Source organism: Cetorhinus maximus, chromosome 17 (assembly GCF_964194155.1).
Source record: "Cetorhinus maximus chromosome 17, sCetMax3.hap1.1, whole genome shotgun sequence".
NCBI classification, from domain to species: domain Eukaryota; kingdom Metazoa; phylum Chordata; class Chondrichthyes; order Lamniformes; family Cetorhinidae; genus Cetorhinus; species Cetorhinus maximus.
Window position 1 is genome coordinate 32,510,271 of NC_135895.1, and position 19,355 is coordinate 32,529,625.

General features: G+C 42.1%; 1 protein-coding gene across 1 annotated transcript; it reads right to left on the reverse strand.

Annotated features, from left to right (window-relative positions):
- Positions 1–260: 260 nt before the first annotated feature.
- LOC144692298 (uncharacterized) lies at positions 261–17,037 on the reverse strand. The gene is made up of 2 exons (XM_078560943.1): positions 16,782–17,037; positions 261–4,494 (listed from the first exon to the last, which is right to left on the reverse strand). Exons 1-2 carry the CDS (start codon positions 16,807–16,809, stop codon positions 3,254–3,256), a joined length of 1,269 nt encoding a protein of 422 aa, XP_078417069.1. The 5' UTR covers positions 16,810–17,037; the 3' UTR covers positions 261–3,253.
- Positions 17,038–19,355: the final 2,318 nt, after the last annotated feature.

The window sequence follows — 19,355 nt, forward strand, 5'->3', positions numbered from 1 at the left end:
AACAAATGCTGGCCTTTTCAGTGATGCCTACATCCCACAAGTGAATAAAAAATCCCTTTGTATTTACCTCTGTTTCCCTTACATCAGTGAATGACACACTTGTTCACAAATTAAGCTAGTCTTGACAAAGTTATCATGAGCAAAGATTAAGTTTTAAAATTGGAATATTTCAGCAGTGTTAAAAGCAAAAGCCTAGACTTTAAGGGTAAAAGCATCATTTACCCAATAATGCCAGATTAATTTCCAGTTGACAATATCAGGCAGCAATGCATAGACAAGTTTATAATATGAAAGTCCATTTTTTAAAACCCTTGTAATACTGAAAGCAGATATGAAAAACACATAAGCATTTGTTGCTACAGAAGCAATATTGCAAATGTAACAGTTTTATGACAAGTGTAAAACAATGATTTTATAAGGAACAAAATGGCTAATCAAGACCACAGATTACATATATTAATCTAATCTACCATTAAATTAACATTAGAAGGCACAGCTTTTTTTAAAAAGTCCTAATAATAGACCCTATTTTCTTCATTTTGGGCAACTATGTAGTCCTGGTACAACACATCAAAGTAATCAGTCACATCATTGCCAGTATGGCAGAATTGATACAATGAGCAGCTCCTCTCAGACAGCACATCAAAAAACAGGAAGACTCTAATGCTCACCCACAAAATTGTGCTCCTCTGTTCAAGTTCATGGTTCCTTTTCTTAATTGTGAAAAACAAAACATGGAAGGGTCCAGACCAAATTGAAAGTACAGTGATTTACATTTATTCTCCCTAACTTCTGTATAATTCTGAAATGAACCCAGTGTTGGTACTCAGGTTTCTGCTTAGATTAGACTGAAAGTCTTTAAGTTAACAATAAGGTACCATATTTTCTCTCCATAAAGTTATTGTGGCAAGGAAGCCATAAGCTCTTAGTTTTACAACATTGTGACTGGGCACTTGATTACGATCAGTTGCTCTGATTTATTAAGCAATCCTTCCAAATTCATAAAATAGACAGGAAAGCCCAATTTATGTATTGTGTTTTACTACACAAATATGGTAACACATTATTAATGCTAGCTATAGTTTCATTATTAAAAGCTTGCTTGAAAAGCATAAAACATTATTAGTTTATGAAAGCATCAAATGACACATCCTTCAAAAATAATAGAGCTACAGGTGAATAATGAATCCAGTGCTCCTAGATCATAATCCAACTCTTGATGGGCTTTCTGGCTTGAAGGAGGTGATAATTTGCCCACCTTCCCACAAACACCATTCTAGGGTGCAAATGTTGTGTTTGAATGATGTCAATTTATCACCAATTTTAGTATATTTAAAACACATTCCAATGGGCCCAATAGATCACTGTGTAAATGCATCAAGTGGTGTGTTGCTATGCAATAGAGGCAAACACTTCAAATACTTATCAGTACTGAATCCAGCAGGAAGGAATAGAAGAGCTACAATAAGCCTTTGTTGTTACCCCAGGCTAGAAAGAGTAAAAAACTAGAAAGGTTCCACTCATCATGGCTATTCTAACAATCCCACAGGAAAGTGTATGGGCATTAGAAGAAAGCAGGATTAGGCTTAGTTATGTTGACTCCATAGTTGAATATTTTGTTGATCTCCAAGCCTGGGTTTTACTTTTCCCACCTCAGGAGGGTTGAGGAGAAAATTTCACTTGGTGCCATGACATCAGCATGACATCTTGGTTTGGGGTCATTCATTGTGCAGGGGCAGGAGCTCCTGGTGGAATCCCTCATTCATTTGGTAGGGTAGGCTCTCAACCAATGTTCCCACTAAGCTGTATGGGTGTGCATCTATGCATCAACCTTAAAGTTACTGCATTGGCCTTGTTCTATGATAAATAATGCATGTGCGCAGCATTATTGTGAAACTATGCTGCAGCGCCCAAAGAAGTGGAGCCTATCTGAAAGGGGATACAGGGCCCTGAAGATTAAAGGGCAATTGAATGTTAGACCTCAGACTGAGCCAAAGCCTAACTAAGGTAAGGCTTTGGGACCTGAGGAGTGACCAACAGCTGGGTCCTGTCCTTCTGAACAGACCTTCCATCACCGCCTCAGGGACTACTACCAACCTGTCATAGGATCCCTGGGGGTGGCAGTGGTCTGGATGAAAAGCTGGTGAGTGGCCCCACTTCCTTGTTACCATTTACCTATTGTGGATGGAGGAGGGATGCCTGGTAATCAGCTCGACAGGGATAGGGAGAAGTGCAAGAAGGACCAATGGACCAATTTTCTTGCTGTTTCAAACACTATCCTGTCCACTATGACTTTAGTATGACTACTTGGTTGAAGTACTTAAAGCTTTGTCACTACAATATATATTCATGAAACATACTGAACATTTACCCAAGGGCAGGCAGGAGTTTCATCCCAAAAATCTTGTCGAACCTGCCAAGCAGGGAATTGCACCTGTCAGTCCAGTATTACAGGCAAGATTGGTTTGAGAGAGATGACAAATAATGACATCATTAGAACACCAACCTTTTCTTTGCACTGATTGTTTGAATTTAATAGTGAACTGCTAAAAGCTTGATATAGAAGCCTGATAAAACTTGTGAGCCTTAATTTTATCCGAACTTGCTTAATGGATTAGGGCTGGGTTTCAGATGGAAGTACACCATGCGCCCAGTCCAATTTCTCTGTTAATTTCAATCAGATAAACTATAAAGTGGGCATCGAAATCAAACTCACTCAGTTCCTACCAGCTGGGTTAGGGTAAAATAAATTCAAATTCCTATTGGTGTCTGCCACAATTCCAGTTGATGTATTTTTTAATACTGGATTGTACTTGGGAATCATTCAAACTTATCAAGAGAATGACAGCAAATGATATTAATGGCACCATTTTGGATCCTTTCTCTCCTCTATGACTCCTCTGAATTGGTTCTACATTTACCTACTGGAGGTTTGCTTCTCATTGACAGAAGCTGCTCTTGGGAGAGCAACTCTAAAATTGAACATGTTGGACTGAGATGAGAATGTTACTTTGACATCCCATACGTTGACTGATGGTGATAATGCCAGTAGTAATACTCCAAAAGTAAGTCTGTATTTAAACTCAATAATGTACCTTTCCTGCGCCAATTATTCTATTTTTATTCTTCACATAAATGTGCTGAAAAAAAACAAGACTTCTGTCCATCTTTATCAGCCCAAGGCACTTTTCCATATTGTCAAATGTTTCGATCTAGCTTTTGTGAAGTCCCCAATACAAATGATCCAGGGCCACTAGGACAAGTCAATGTTTTCATATTCACCATGGTCGGAATCATCTAATTCAATACCAGGAACTAGATTGTAGTAGTTTGCGGACTTATTCATGTAGAGCCTTTGACGATCTGCCTCTTGTAGCTCCTCTGTGACACTCACCAATTCAGGCTCAGTATGGACTTCCTCAACAGCATCTTCTTCTTCCACTTTATTATTGGACATATTAAGATAGATCTTGTCAATGCATGTGACAGAGTCAACGGAACCACTGAGCTTTATCTCCACTTCTTCATACAAGTCACGGTTACTCCCTAACAAGGCTGTCGAGGGACGTAACATGAGCTGGTTTCTGGCGAGGATACTGTTTTCATATCCTGTGGGGATGAGAGTTGTCTCTGGAGTCCTGCAAGTTATATAGTGATGGTCCCCCACATTTGAAAAGCCAGGCTTCTCGATGGTGCAAATTTGATTGTCTTGCCTAATAACTTTAAAATTAGATCTTCTATTTCTCCAGCAGTACCAACACAACACCAGAGCAAGTGTTGCAATCAATGGCAAGCAGATGAAGAGAGCTGTGAGAGCATGGGACCTACAGATATCTGAGCGATGAATGTCCATGATATTCAGACCTTGTGGGTGCTTTGGTGTGTAGCAAATAAACACATTTTCTGATCTACTGATGCTTACATTTGCTGACATGTATTTTGCCAAACCATCATACAAGGCACATGTACACTCCAAGGTATTATTGAAAAGAGACAATTTCACAAGGCTTGGTTTAAAGACACTAGGAGCTATAGAATTTAAATTGTTGGAGTCCAGGTACAGCTCCTGAATCTGGTCTGAAGCCTCTAAAATGTTCTCTGGTAATTGTTGAAGGTGGTTTTCCTCCAGGTGAAGGATCTTTAAGCTGGGCGCGTTTGTGAGGAAGTTAGAAGGTAATTGTTCTAATTGATTGTGGTCCAGGTATAGGACCTCCAGAGAGTTTGGGTTTTCATCTGCCTCATAGATGTCAGATATGTTGCAATTTGAGAGGTCCAGGACTTTGATTCCTGACAAGTTTGTGAAGACATTCCATTGAAGGGCACCAATAGAAGAACCAGTGAAATTTAAGCAACATTCTTCTCTCACCTGGCTAAACTTAAAGGTCCTGAAATCAAGATTACCATCGCACATGCAGACTCCATTTGCAGCTCCTGGAGCCCAAACAAATGCTAGTAATAGAATCCATTGCCAAAGCAATTTCCAGGATCTTGGACCTAAGAAAAACAGATCAACACATGGTCAAATGACAGAAGTATCACGTTGGAAAAAAGAGCCAAGTGTGCAAGTAACACGCTGCCTGTTGATTCCCTCAATTGCTGGGTTAAATCCAGTTGATAAGTTAATAAAATCTTTATTGAAGCCTAAAAATACTAAAGAACCTATTTTATAGTCAGAATGAACCTCATTCCCAGTAGAGTTGGCCTGGTGGAGAAGCTACCACAGCTCCCCTGTTCAGGCCTCAGGTTCAAATAGCAGAACAGGCCTCAGTGATATCTTTGGAGTTGCATATTTCAAGAGAACCTTACTGGGTTTGAGCAAATGTCCTTGCCACCTGCAATTTGAAATATCAGTCAGCCAGTTTGGAGTGGGAAAGGCGTGGCTAAGTTCCCCACACTATTTTTACCGTTTCACTCTCCCCACCTCACCCCACTCCCATCATCCACTCCCCCACTCCCCTCAAAAAAATACACTCCTCTTCCAGATTTACACCTTCTCAGCAGGGAAATGCTACATGACACTGGGACAATAATGAGGGAAAAGGCAATTACAAAAGTATAATTTTAATATAAAAGCACACAAGATCACAGCTTCAAAACTACCTGCAATCAATCTTACTATTAGAAGGTATGGCAAACATATTTCTATCACTGTCTCTCCTCTTACTATGCCAACATCATAGCAGCTTAGATTTTTCTAAACTGTGAGCAACATTCCACTATTCTCCCTTGTAATTCATGGTGTTTGATGTGCTTTGGGGTGCCTTTGAGAGATTTTTAAAAATTCATTCATGGTGTGTATGATTGCCCATCCCTAAATGCCCTTGAGCAGTTCTTGAACCACGGCAGTCCATGCGGTGTAGTTACACCCGCTGTGCTGTTAGGGAGGGAGTTCCAGGATTTTGCCTCAGTGAGAATAAAGAAATGGTGCGATATTGTTCCACGTCAGGATAATGTGTGATTCAGAGGGGAACTTGCAGTTGCTGGTGTTTCCATGCATCTGCTGCCCTTGTCCTTTTAGGTGGTAGAGGTCATGTATTTGGGAGGATGGTTGAAGAAGTTTTGGCTTAAATGATAAGGTGCCATATAAATGGAAGTCTTTCTTTTCTTTTCCCATTATTCCTTGCAGAGTGACACAGTAATACAAAAATACCAATGCTACAGTACATTGTTTTTATTTCAAAATTTATTAATTCAAATTATTGGAAAATTCATTTTTTTCACACATAGATCGACTGAATTATTAGTAGACTATAGAGGATAGAAATGAATCATTTTAGTCATGGTACTCTTTCATGGGGTATACACCTGCAACATTCAATGTTTAAACTGTCCTTGTTCATGCCTACACTTCCTATCATTACAATAATTTTTTTGATTATAGTAGTTTATTTTTAAAATAATCAAAACATTGTCCTTTGTTTCCTGTTGCTTTACATTGTCTGGCTGATCCTTCAACACAGTGCAACTCTATCACACAGCCATGGTAAGTCCCTTGAAAAGGACATTATGCTGCCACAATCTATTTATATCATAAAAACAATTGTGTGTATGTGTCTGATGTTCATCGATATAAGCCATAGCTTTGATATGCAGTAGACATGTGATTGGTACGAGGGTTCATTCAAATGCCAGTGCTACACTCACCAACCTTTATTGTGCCTTAGTCCCTGGGCACCTATACTTTACTTCTCTGCCCTGTTGCCTCCTTACTCCAGGTCCCAACCTGCTTGGTTCTTCCCAAGCCTCAGGTTTCAGGGAGCCCACTACTTCCCAGGGTGGTCTAATTCAGCTTCTGGTCAATGGTGACCTCTGTATGTCGATCGTGGGGGATGCTGCAATGATGGTGTCATTGGAAGTCAAAGGGAGATGGCTGGGCTTTTGAGATGATCCTTATCTGGCAATTAAACAACATCAATGTTACCTGCCACTTGTCAGCCTAAGCCCAGATGCTTTCCACATCCTGTTGTAAGCTGGCATGGGCTGCTTCATTATTAGAAAAGTTGTGAATGAAGCTGAACTCTGTCAGTGAACAGCTCCACTCCCAACCTTATAAGAGGAGGGGAGCCACTGATGAAGCAAGTGAAGGTGGCTGAGCTGAGGTTGCTTCCTTAAGGAACCCCTGCAGCCCTGTCCTGGGCATGTGATGATTGCCTTTCAACATTCACAATTAGGAATGACTCCAACAAATGGAGCGTTCTTCCTTTAACCTCCCAATAATTTCAGTTTTACTGGGAATCCTTGGTGCTGATGGTCTTAGTAAGCCAATGAAAGAAATTATCTAGTGGCAGCAGAAAAGCCAAAATAGCCTTCCTATATTTAAACTCATGATTTAGCCAACAAGATAAACTGAACTGGGAAAAATTAACCACTGCATGGTATTTCCCCACCCTGATTATTCACCACAATAGGTGGGAAAGTAAGTTGCAATGAAGAAATAAGAAATTTACAAATGGATATGGACAGGTTAGATGAATGGGCCAAAATTTGGCAGATGGAGTTTAACATAGATAAGTATGAAGTTATCCATTTTGGTCGGAAGAATAAAAAGGCAACTTATTTAAATGGAGAGAAACTTCAGAATGCTTCAGTGCAGAGGGACCTGGGTGTCCTCGTGCATGAATCGCTGAAAGCTAGTATGCAGGTACAGCAGGTAATAAGGAAGGCAAATGGAATTTTGGCATTTATTACTAAAGGAATAGAGCATAAAAATAGGGAAGTGTTGTTGCAACTGTACAAGGCATTGGTGAGACCACACCTAGAGTACAGTGCACAGTTTTGGTCCCCTTACTTGAGGAAAGATGTAGCTGCTTTGGAGGCGGTTCAGAGGAGGTTCACTAGATTGATTCCAGAGATGTGGGGCTTGTCTTATGAGGAGAGATTGAGCAGTTTAGGCCTATACTCGCGAGAGTTTAGAAGGATGAGAGGAGATCTAATTGAGGTATATAAGATGCTAAAGCGGATAGACAAAGTAGATGTGGAGCAGATGTTTCCCCTTGTGGGACATTCTAGAACGAGAGGCCATAGTTTTAGGCTAAGGGGTGATAGATTTAAATCAGCGATGAGGAGGAATTACTTTTCTCAAAGGGTCGTGAATCTGTGGAATTCACTACCTCAGAGTGCAGTGGATGCTGGGACACCGAATAAATTTAAGGAGGAGACAGACAGATTTTTAATTAGTAACGGGTTGAAAGGTTATGAGGCGAGGGCGGGAAATTGGAGTTGAGGCCGAAATGAGATCAGCCATGATTGTATTAAATGGCAGGGTAGGCTCGAGGGGCTGAATTGCCTACTCCTGCTCCTAGTTCTTATGTTCTTATGTTTACCTATTTGCCAGTTAGTGCTTTTTGGTGGGGTAAACCAGAGTTAGCCTCTATATAAATTTGACTGGTTGGGTTTTTTTGGTGGGGAGCGATGGTGGGTGGGTGCAGGGAGGAAAACAGAATGATGTTACCAGTAGGTCTGGTCCAGTCTGCATACATTGATTCAATTTGTATAAAATGTATTGTTTTGCAACTTTACTGAAACTAGAAAAAATGCTTTATTAAAAAAAAAACACAAATAATATTGTTTGAGTATGTCAAATCCTTTGTGTGAGTCCAACTTAATAACAGTATGATAAGGGCCTGGTAATAATAGCACATTGAGTAAAACCTTCCTTATCTTAACCCAACTCCCACTAGGAATTCCATTTGTACCCACACCCTTTCCTGAGGTCTAGAGATGCATTGACGTGCATATTTCCTGTAATAAATTATTACAAACAGTTTGAACAACTCAATAAAGAAAAAGACACTAAGAAAAAATTCCTGTGAAATTGGAGCTTATAATATTTAATTATTTTAGTGACCTATAAGTAAAAATAGTTCTGTTACTCTTTAAAGTTTTACAGAGAAGACTTTACTAGGCTTACATAAAGAGGAGTATACAGTGATACAGCACTGCACCATTAATTGCCTTTGGACCCGAGAAAAATTTTTACTTTTCTAATTCTTTAGTCTTTTAGCCATTTCTAGGTCTCTCGGTCTCATCTCCTATACAATAGCTGAGAGGACAGCTAGATCACCTGTTTTTGCTGGCCTATAGGCGGAATTGTTCCAGATTTGCACTGTGCGGTAGCAGGCGGGTAAAAACGTTTTGCCCGCCGGCCATGATGGCAGGTTTTCACGTCATATCATCCAGAACAAGCTGCATTACTTATGGATTCCCGGGAAACACGCCATTTTGATGGCGGGCGAGCTCTCATTCGCCCGCCACGCCATCACCGCACCACGTCATCATGCCGGGCGCCATATTTAAAGTCCAGCCGCACACACACATCTCAGTGCTTCCAGCCCACCACTACTGTAGGGAAAATGTCCACAAAAGGTGAAAAGACTGCAGCCCCCAGGTTTAATGGTGTGTCACTGGAATTCCATTTGGATGCCATGGAGGCCCACTGTGATGCCCTCTACCCCCACTCTGGCCACAGGACGGGCAGCAGCATCACCAATCCAGTGCAGCAGGCAATAGCAGCGGTGGTCAGTGCCAATGCTGCACAGAAGAGGTTGGCCATCCAATGCAGATAGAGAATGATCTCATCCGTGCAGCCAGGGTAAGGCAACCATCTCATCACTCTAAACTCACACGCTCAAACCCATCACACATTCACTGGCATCTCACTCACTGCCAGCTCAAGGGACATCACCACCCATTGTCACACACACACCCTCACATGTCCATCTGGCCTTATCTACTCTGCAGACTGCCTCCTCAGCCCTCACCATCTTGAAGCCACTTGCACAGATCAACATATGCCCCTACACACACCCTGGAATACCCTCCTTCCTGAGTATAGCTCTTATCCTGCAGCCTCTTCCCTTGCCTGAGGCCATTTCTCCCCCTTCCCCAAGCAAGACCTTGCCCTGCAGCCATTGAAAAGCCACCCATACATTGCTCATCTGGTAGGTAGAGACCTGCCATAAGCCCCCGTAAAAGTGATGTGGTGCTGTCTGTGAAGCCTGGCACTGATGACTGCGAGTGCTGATCGAAGCAAGGTAGGCAAACAAACCTCGAAGTCCCGAGCAAAGTGCAGCCTGCCAGGTGCATGCCGTTTATGTGCTGTTGTGAAACACGTCGGCATGTTTTCCCACCAACATGGGTGAACAATCCGGTGGAGGGGGGCGGTTGGGAAATGAGTCCGACAGGCTGGCTTTACAATGATATGCTGATGTATTACCACGAGGTTCCCGACGTTCAACGGCAGGAAACGTGAATGATCGCAAACTGGTTTCACGCCATTGTGAAACCAATTGCATCTTATTGTCTGCTCACGCCACCGAACACGCCTGACGCAGGCGGGCACGGAAAATCCTGCCCTATGAGAAGCAACAAGTGCTATTACCTCCAAAATAAAAAAAACCACAGGCAGAGATTTTTAAAATTATGTATTCATTGAGCTGGCTGGATTACACTTGGTAAGAAAATCTGAGGTAAAGAAGCAGCATTAGACTCATTTCTTGGAACATCACACTGTGAAAGCCCAGCCCAATGAAATTGGGTGGCATGATAAACTAGCACTGCAGCAGAGTCTAATGAGAGATGCTATAGCTTTGGGGGATTGAATATTTTCCCATTTCTTTCCTCCTATGAGTAGCAACAAGTGCTGTAAGTTCCAAACTAAAAAAAAACTACCGGCAGAGATTTTAAAGAAAATCTCTCTGCTGTATGAACAATGTGCCTTAATCCCAACTTCAGAAAAAGCACCTCCTACTGCATCAGTGCAATATTTCCACTTCCCACACCAGCTATCCTATGACTCCTTTGAATAATCCAGTATTGGATAATGTAGATTGTGGGCAATTTTGAACTGTGTATATTTGATAGATAGATTAATCTGATTAATTTATACAATCATGGGTGAAAAGAAACATTAATCTAAATGGACTGAATCCTAAAGCAAGTGTCAAAAATAAAATAAAGTCCCTCTGCAACACTAAATTGTTTCTTTTGGTTATGTTGTACCAGCGGTGCCACTTTGGCCCTTGCCCCTCTAGCTAATGTCATATCTTAACTGCACACAGCCATGCATGTAATTAGTAGCAGGAAGCCTCATATTGATCATATCAAACACCCTTTAATATAATGGACATAACATTGATGCCAGACAGTATAGCAACAGAACCAAAAGAAACATTTAGTGTTGCTGGGGGACTCAGAGAAATGTTCCCACATTTTGGAGCAATGTTACTTTTTATCATCAAGAAATTCAAAAAAATGTCAAAATACCTGCCTCCTCTGCACTCTCTCCAGAGCTATTATGGACTTCCTGTAAAGTGGTGACCAGAACACGTCTGACACTGGCAGGCATGGAAAACCCCAGCCTATGTCTATAACACGCTTAGGAGTGGCTCAGTCTGGGTTTTTTTCTTCCTGGTCCATCCCTCCAGAAGCAACAGCGGATGCAGTGGGCTTTCTGAAGTGGGCAGGAATGGAGAATCTTGGGCTTTGCTTGTGTGCCCCACAGCCATCCACATACAAACCTCTGGGTTCCTCTCATTGAAATAATATATGCTCTTGGCTCTAAACTCTCCAACTACTAAAGGGTTCCCCCCCCCACCACCTTTGTAGGGGAAGGTTGAATTTGTATGTTGCTGCAACAGTGTAAAATGCTGATGCAATTTAAAGGTAAGTGACCAAATGTCAGATGACAAAAATAATTGTATGCAAAAAATGTGTCTTGGTACAAAACGAAGTGCATGGCAAAAATATTTAGATGGAACCAAGTATCTGGATGGAACAAAAATTACAGGAAACAAAATGTTGTAAACTGATTCGCAGTGAATGATGGACAACGAAGTGGAGATACTGTTACATAAGGTGAGTACATGGAGAGTTGCCAAGTTTGGCACAACAGGGTATCCAGTCCAAACAAGCACAGTGCAGCATGCCAGGCAGGAGGTAGGAGAAATACAGTAGCTCAGGTTCTGAGAACAAATGCAACAGATCTTAAGAAAGCCATCAAATTAAGGTTGCCCAACAGTGCCATGTTTAAATTGATGGCCCAAACACACACCACCAAATATTACCTGACAACCTGCTAGACATTTACTACTGGCCCATACAAAGCCCTCAGCTCTTTCATTGCTTATCATGCAGACCCATATTCTACCAGGGCTATCAATCAAACTGTCGCTTACAACTGAAACCCTAACATTTTAAAAGAGATTCACAGAGAAATTGAATGTAACACAGACCATCTGCATAGCGTTCTGTAAAAACAGAACTTGCACAAACTCAGGCAATCCAAACCACTTTACAGCCAATTAAGTACTTCTCAAGTATAATTAGTAATTAGCCACAGCCCACAAAGGACCTTGGGCTATTATAATTTATTTTCATTCATTCGATGATGGGGGTACTTTTTAAAATTCTTTCATGGGATGTGGGCATCGCTGGCTAGGCCAGCATTTATTGCCCATCCCTAATTGCCCTTGCGATTCTTGAACCTCTGCAGTCCATGTGGTGTAGGTACACCCACAGTGCTGTTAGGGAGAGAGTTCCAGGATTTTGGCCCAGTGACTGTGAAGGGACAGTAATATAGTTCCAAGCCAAGATGGTGTGTGGCTTGGAAGGGAGCTTGTGTTCCCATGTCCTTGTCCCTCTGGATGATAGAGGTTGTGGGTTTGAAAGATGCAGTCGAAGAAGCCTTGGTGAATTGCTGCAGTGCATCTTGTAGATAGTATACATTGCTGCCACTGTGCATCAGTGGTGGAGGGAGTGAATGTTGAAAGTGGTGGATGGGGTGCCAATCAAGCAGGCTGCTTTGTTCTGGATGTTGTCCAGCTTCTTCAATGTTGGCAGAGCTACACTCATTCATTGCTGGCAAGGCCAGCATTTATTGCCTAACTCTAATTGCCCTTGAGAAGGTGGTGGTGAACCGCCTTCTTGAAGCGCTGCAGTCCATGTGGTGCAGGTACACCCACAGTGCCATTAGCTAGAGTGTTTCAGAGTTTTGACCCAGCAATGATGAAAGAATGGTGATATATTTCCAAGTCAGGATGGTGTGTAACTCATAGAGGGGAATTTTGAAGTGGTAGCCTTCTCTGTGTCTGCTGCCCTTGTTCTTCTAAATGGTAGAAATGATGGGTATAGATGGTGCTGTCAAAGGAGGCTTGGCAAGATGCTGCAATGCATGTTGTAGTTGGTACACACTATTTTTACTGTCCGTCAGAGGTGTAAGGAGTGAATGTTTAAGATGGTGGATGGCGTGCCATTCAAGTGGGTTGTTTTTACCTGGATGGTGTCAAGTCTCTTGAGTTTTGCTGGAATTGCACTCATCTTGGTAAGTGGAGAGTATTCCATCACACTCCTGACTTGTGCCTTGTAGATGGTAGACAGGCTTTCAGAACAGACAGACAGGCTTGTCAGATGGTCAATAGGTGAGTTACTCTCCACAGAATTCCCAGCCTCTGACCTGCTCATGTAGCCATAGCATTTATGTGGTTGGTCCAGTTAGGTTTCTGGTCAATGGTAACTCCAGGATGTTGATAGTGGAGGAGTTGATGATGATAGTGCCATTGTACTTCATGGGGAGGTGGTTAGCCTCTCTCTTGGAGATAGTCATTGCTTCGCCTCTATGACACTAATATTACTTGCCACTTAACAGTTCAAACCTGAATGTCATTCAGGTCTTGCTGAATGCAAGCATGTTTCACTGTCTGAGGAGTTATGAATGAAGCTGAAAGCTACAATCATCAGCAAACATCCACAATTCTGACCTTATGATGGAGGAAAAGTCATTGATGAAGCAGTTGAAGATGTTTGGGCCTAGGATACTGCCCTGGAAAACTCCTTCAGCGATGCCTGGGGCTGAGAATGATTGGCCCCCATCAACCAGGATCATCTTCCTTTGTGCTAGGTATAACTCCAGCCAGTGCAGTGTTTTCTCCCGATTCCCATTGACTTTGATTTTACTAGGGTTCCTTGATGCCACCCTAGGCCAAATGATGCCTGATGTCAAGGACAATCACTCACACCTCATTTCTGGAATTCAGCTTTTTTGTCCACGTTTGGATCAAAGCTATAATGAGTCCTAGCAGAACCCAAATTGAGAATCGGTGAGCAATGCTTGATAACACTGCTGACAACCCCTACCATCACTTTGCTGCTGATTGAGAGTAGGATGATGGGGCGGCAATGGCTGGATTTAATTTGTCCTTTTTGTGAACAAGACAGACTTGGGCAATTTTTCACTTTGTTGAGTAGATGCCAGTGTTGTAGCTGTACTGGAACAGCTTGGCTAGGGGCGCGGAAAGTTCTAAAGAGCAAATATTCAGCACTAAAGCCGGGATGTTGTGTTGTCAGGGCCCAGAGCCTTTATTGAATCCAGCATACTCAACCATTTCTTGATATCACGTGGAGTGAATCACATTGGCTGAAGACAGGCATCTGTGATGCTGGGGACCTCAGGAGAATGCTCAGATGGATCATCCACTCGGCGTTTCTGTTGGAAATATGCAGCAGCCCATTTGTGCATACTGACCCACGAGCAGTAATAAATTACCAGATAACCTATTTTAGTGATGTTGATTGAAAAATCAATATGTTTTTGTTGGCAATGGTTGAGTGATAAATATTAGTCAGGTCACCAAGAGAACTCTCCTGCTGTTCATCAAATAGTGCCATGGGAATTTTTACGTTCACCTATGAGGGACAACAAGGCCACAGTTTAATTTCACTCCCTCAGTTATACACTGGAGTATCAGTATACATTATGTACTCAAGTATCTAGGGTGGGGCTTCAATCCATAAACTCCATGACTCAGAGGTGAAAGTGTACGTGTACAAGTTGTTACTTATACTGAAACTCAATGTGGTGAAATTAGAGCTGTTTTGTCATGTTTCTATGTAGTCAATGGTATGTTATATCAATAGACAACAAATTAGCATGCTTAATGATTGTGTATATTCAATACCTTTATATTTGACACTATGTACATGTTTTCCATGGAAAAAAAAATACAGGGATTGTAGTTTTTCTTTCAATTGCTTTGCAGTTGCAATGCATTTCCTAATCTATAGTTCTGAGCACCTCACACACATGCCAAGCAGCCCATCCCAGAGACTGGTGATTGCATTTTGAAGCACTGATGAATTTGTTGAAGTGGTGTTTGGGCTACATGGGGGAACATTGTCAATGTGTTCATTTGTCAGGAATTGCAGCTTTCAGCATGATTTAAGCGGATTTAAATGTGAGATCCCAGACAAGTCTCAGACAGACAAAGTTGGTACAGTATTGAGGAGACAAGTTATTAGTGAAAAGTCTGAATAAGCAACTGTCATTGTGCTGTAAAGGTCATATTTGTTGGCCAGTGCTGACTTGCTCCTTGTGAGCTGATCTCTACTTTTCAGCCACAACTCTTGTTTTGTCGCCATGATTTGCATGTAACCACACAAAAAGCACAAGTCACCACCTGTCAATGCACACATTGGCTAGTACTGAAGGGGCTTTATATGTTCCAAAGGGGTTTCAAAATTGAAAGTGTTTCTTTTTACAGTCCCACACAGATAGGATAGTTAATTCTCACCTATGCTTGGGGACAAATTTAAAGGGGCAATTGCTTGTCTGTTCTGTAGGGTTCTGGGAACAACCTAAATCTGTTGAATGTCCCACGGGATAACAGTGCAGTTATACCTGCAGCAGCGTCAACCTCTTCCAACACAGTTCGCGCATATTTACCGTGAAGCTGCAGTGAAAATTATTAACTTGTAGCAACTTCAATGGCAAGACCTTCATTACAACAGTGACAATACTTCAAAAGCTTCATTTGTAGAGGGCGTTGGGATGTCCTGAGGTCGTGAAAGGCGCTATATAGCAATGCAAGTCATTCTTTCATAGAATCACTCTTGTAGGTTAACACCAAGCTGACTGGCGTTTCTCAGTCCTGCTTGTTCCTTGTTTTCTGCTGTGAAACGACTGGTCTGAGGCATCCTGGGAGTGATTAATATTGACAATACACACCACTCCTCTGGCTATGACAGCGGCATTAGGAAAAGTGAAGAAAAACAACCTCTGCCTAGCCTGTTTTCCCCACCACCGCCCCCCTCAGGTTATCTCCCACTTAGTTTTAAACCACAAAAGGATAAGGAAATACAGTCCGGGAACCACAAAGTGCAGAGTTGCCTATTCAGCCCAGATGAATTCAGTATTCCTGACTATCCTTCGCTACAGTTTGATTCTCGGTAAATCGAGCTTTTACACGGTTCGCAAGCCCCTTGAATATATTACCATTCCAATAGGGTCAAAGTGGGCGGAGAATTCAAGCTGTCGACAGAAAGGACGGCAGATGACAAGCCGTTTCCTGGACTACGGGGTAAACACTTCCATTACTGGTATAGTCTTCCAACTCCCAGTCCTCCAACATGCCGATCTCAACCAAATAACATTTTTTTCTTAAAATCCAAAACGAAACCACCAACAACGGCCAATGCCAGCGAGTGAAACCATCTTCTCGCCGCCCAAGAGTCTGATAATAAGAGCAGAAAACTGGTATCTTGTAGATTTTCCGGCATGACCGATGGTAGATTCATTACTATTCATTGCAAGATTATTTAATTTGATGAGGCAGCTGAAGAGACGGAGAGTAGCCAAATTGACACGAGAGAAAAACAGCAATTCTTCCATAGAGTAAATGTCGAAGACTGTGTTGCCTTGGTTGTAAAATCAGATTGTTAAGGCTAATCTTAATCCGAATCTTAATTTGGCTTGATTCAGATTGAGAAACCAGCTGGAAAGTGACTCCCCTCAGTTTCTCCCAGAAGTAAAATTGTTACAGTATTTGTTCCGATGGCAAATTTATTCAGAAAGGTCAAACAATCCCACGAGTTCCTTACTACACTGGACTTCCCCGCAATCCTCCCAGACAATCTGGTCACTTCTCAGTTACGGCCCCAAGCACCCCCACCCCCAGATATAAAGGCTCGACATCTGAGTTTAATCTGCAAGATTAAACCTCACCGAAGCGATGCAAGAAATATCTAATTCCGCAGTGGGATGGTTTACACTAATCATTTCTGTTTATATAATAGAAAAGTTAGGATGTCAAAACTTCATCCCACAAGAGTGTGCGAACCTGTAATCTATAAAATTGTTTATTTTACTGTCCGTCTCTCAATATCATTACTTTGTTTGAATAATTGTAAATTTCGACCCCAGGTAATTAATTTTCCTAATTTTTTTTTAAAAAAACAATACGATCGATTTAAGGAAAGATTTAGTTTCTAAACTCAAGGTCATCACTTACCTTTAGTGTCTCTGCCGGACTCTCCCATTCCTACTGCAAACAAGTTTAGACAGAAGCGGTCTCGCTAATTAATATGTGTGAGTAATTCTTGGTCCACAGACTTGCGGCTTCACATCCTGATTTAAATATATATTACGATGTATTTCCTGATCAATTGATGTGGATGGGCTGATCACGGTGGTTGAAGGATAATGGAGGGTTCAATTCAGTTGCTCTCCTCTGTGCAAGTCCCTTGAAAGTGAGCAGGTAAGAAATGGAACAAACACAGGAATATAGCCTTTAACTCCCCTCCTCCCCACCAACCCAGTACCTGCTCCAGGGAGACACCTACAGTCAAACCTCGGGATATTCAAAGGACGCGGAACACCAGAGGATTGTTGGATCATGTATTTATGTTGGGTTTGAATTAAGGGACATTTCTAAACGCATTCCACCCCCCCCCTAAAATCAGTTACAGCATATGCCTCGGATCCTCTTCTAATTAAGAACTGCTGCAATGAATTGCAGACACGGTAGGTACAGGAGTAGGCCATTCTGTCCCTCAAATCTGTTCCGTCAGTTCAATCATGGTTGATCTGTATCTCAACTCCATTTTACCGCCACTCATATCCTTTGAAACCCTTACCTAACAAATATCCACCCTTATCCGTTCTAAAACATTCAATTGACTCAGCATCTCCAGCCTCTTAGGGGTGAGTGTTTCAGATTTCCACTATCCTTTGTGATAAAAAATTGCTTCAATTCCCAAGTGGCTGAGCTCTCGCTTTCCTAAGGTGCCTTTGTTTTGGGTTTCCCCACCAGAGGAAAGTTTTTCCGTATCTATCCTATCAAATCCCTTTATTTTTTTACACCTCAATTACATCGCCCTCAACCTTCTAAATTCAAGGGATTACAAGCCATGTTTAAGCTACTTGCCCTCATAATTTAACCCCTTAAACCCTGGTATCACCCTTTCCTCATGAGTTAGCCCTTTAAGCCCCACTTTCATTCTGATGAATTTGTGCCGTAGCCCCTCTAAGGCTAATATATATTTTTTGATGTGCCGTGCTCCTACCTGGATGCAGCATCCGAATTGGGTCTGACCAAGGCTCTGTATCACTGAAGCATCACTTCCTGACTTTTCAATTCCAAACCCTTTGAGATAAAGGCCAGGTTCCCATTCGCCCTTTTGATTATTTTTCACAACTGCCCACCAACCTTTAGTGGTTTTTACACACGAACAAACTCATTCCTTGGCTTCACCACAGTTCCTAGTCTTTTTGCCATTTTAAAAATATTCTAATTTGCCATTCTCCCATCCAAAGTAGATGATCTCACATTTCTCCACATTGAACTCCATCTAACATGGTTCAGCCCATTCATTTCACATGTCTTTGCCATTTTGAAACTTCCTGCTCCCATCTATATAACTTACTGTGCCACCTAACTTGGTGACATATGCAAACCTCAAGATATAACTCTCCATGTCTTTATTCTAAGCCATTGGGGAATACAATTTGTTACATCCCACCAATCAGAGTGCACTCCCTTTATCCATACTCTCCGTATCCTACCTCCCAATCAATTGCCAATCAATGTCACAATTCCATGCATTTTTATTTTAATTAAGAATCTCTTTATCAAAACCATATCAAATGCCTTCTGGAATTCCATATAAGCAACATCAATTGACTCTCTACTCTGCACTATTTTAGTGATCTCCATAAAAAGTTCAAATAGACAGACATGCCCTTCCATGTTGACTCTCTTTGATCTGTTCATACTTGTCAAAGTGCTCAGTCACTCTGTTGCTAATGATAGATTCCAGCATATTCCTCAACTTCCCCTCCCGATCCTCAATTTGGCCGCTATTGTTAATGGTTCTCTTCAGGTGTTGTCCCTCTCTCCTTTAAATCTGACTTCATCGCTCCTCTCCTCAAAAAACCAGCCCTTGACCCTACTGTACTTGCAAACAACTGTTCCATCTCCAATTTCCCTTTCCTCTCCAAAGTCTTTGTACATGTTGTAGCCTCCCAAATCCTTTCCCACCCTTCCTGGAGCTCCATGTTTGAATCCCTCCAATCAAGTTTCTGGCCTGCAACAGAACCGAAACAGCACTTAACAACGTCACAAATGACATCCTACGTGACTGTGACAAAAGTAAACTATCCCTCCTTGTCATTTTCTGTTTTTATCCCAGAATTAGGCAAGTGGGTTTGGGCTTGCCAGGGAGGGGGTGGCCATTAGTCAGGGCAGGGGGTGGGGTTGGCCTTTCTGCAGGGCAACCTTTGCTGCTGGGGCACCCTCTGTGGGCTAATGCTAATCATAATGATAGTGGCACATTGCCTAGTGCTAAGTACACTGTTGAGAGGCTGCACCCATCAGTAGGGGTCTGTGTGTCACTTAAAACCTACTTAAAACCAGCCTGTATCTCTTAAAGACGAGATGCATTTTGACTGAAGCAGGTGGTGGAAGTCACTGTGGAAGAGTTGATGAGCAGAGGGAGGAGTGGAGATGGCACAACAGGTCAGACAGCATGCCCCAAGTTTCTCTGAGGTAGCACTGGAAGTCTTAGTACAGGAGATGAACAGAAGG

What these genes read in the sequence shown, in the direction of transcription:
- LOC144692298 (XM_078560943.1), bottom strand. Translation starts at nt 16,809, where the DNA reads ATGGGAGAGTCCGGCAGAGACACTAAAG. An exon ending in GTCCGGCAGAGACACTAAAG is followed by an intron (nt 4,495 to 16,781) that starts GTAAGTGATGAC and finishes TGTTTTTCTTAG; the next exon opens with GTCCAAGATCCTGGAAATTG.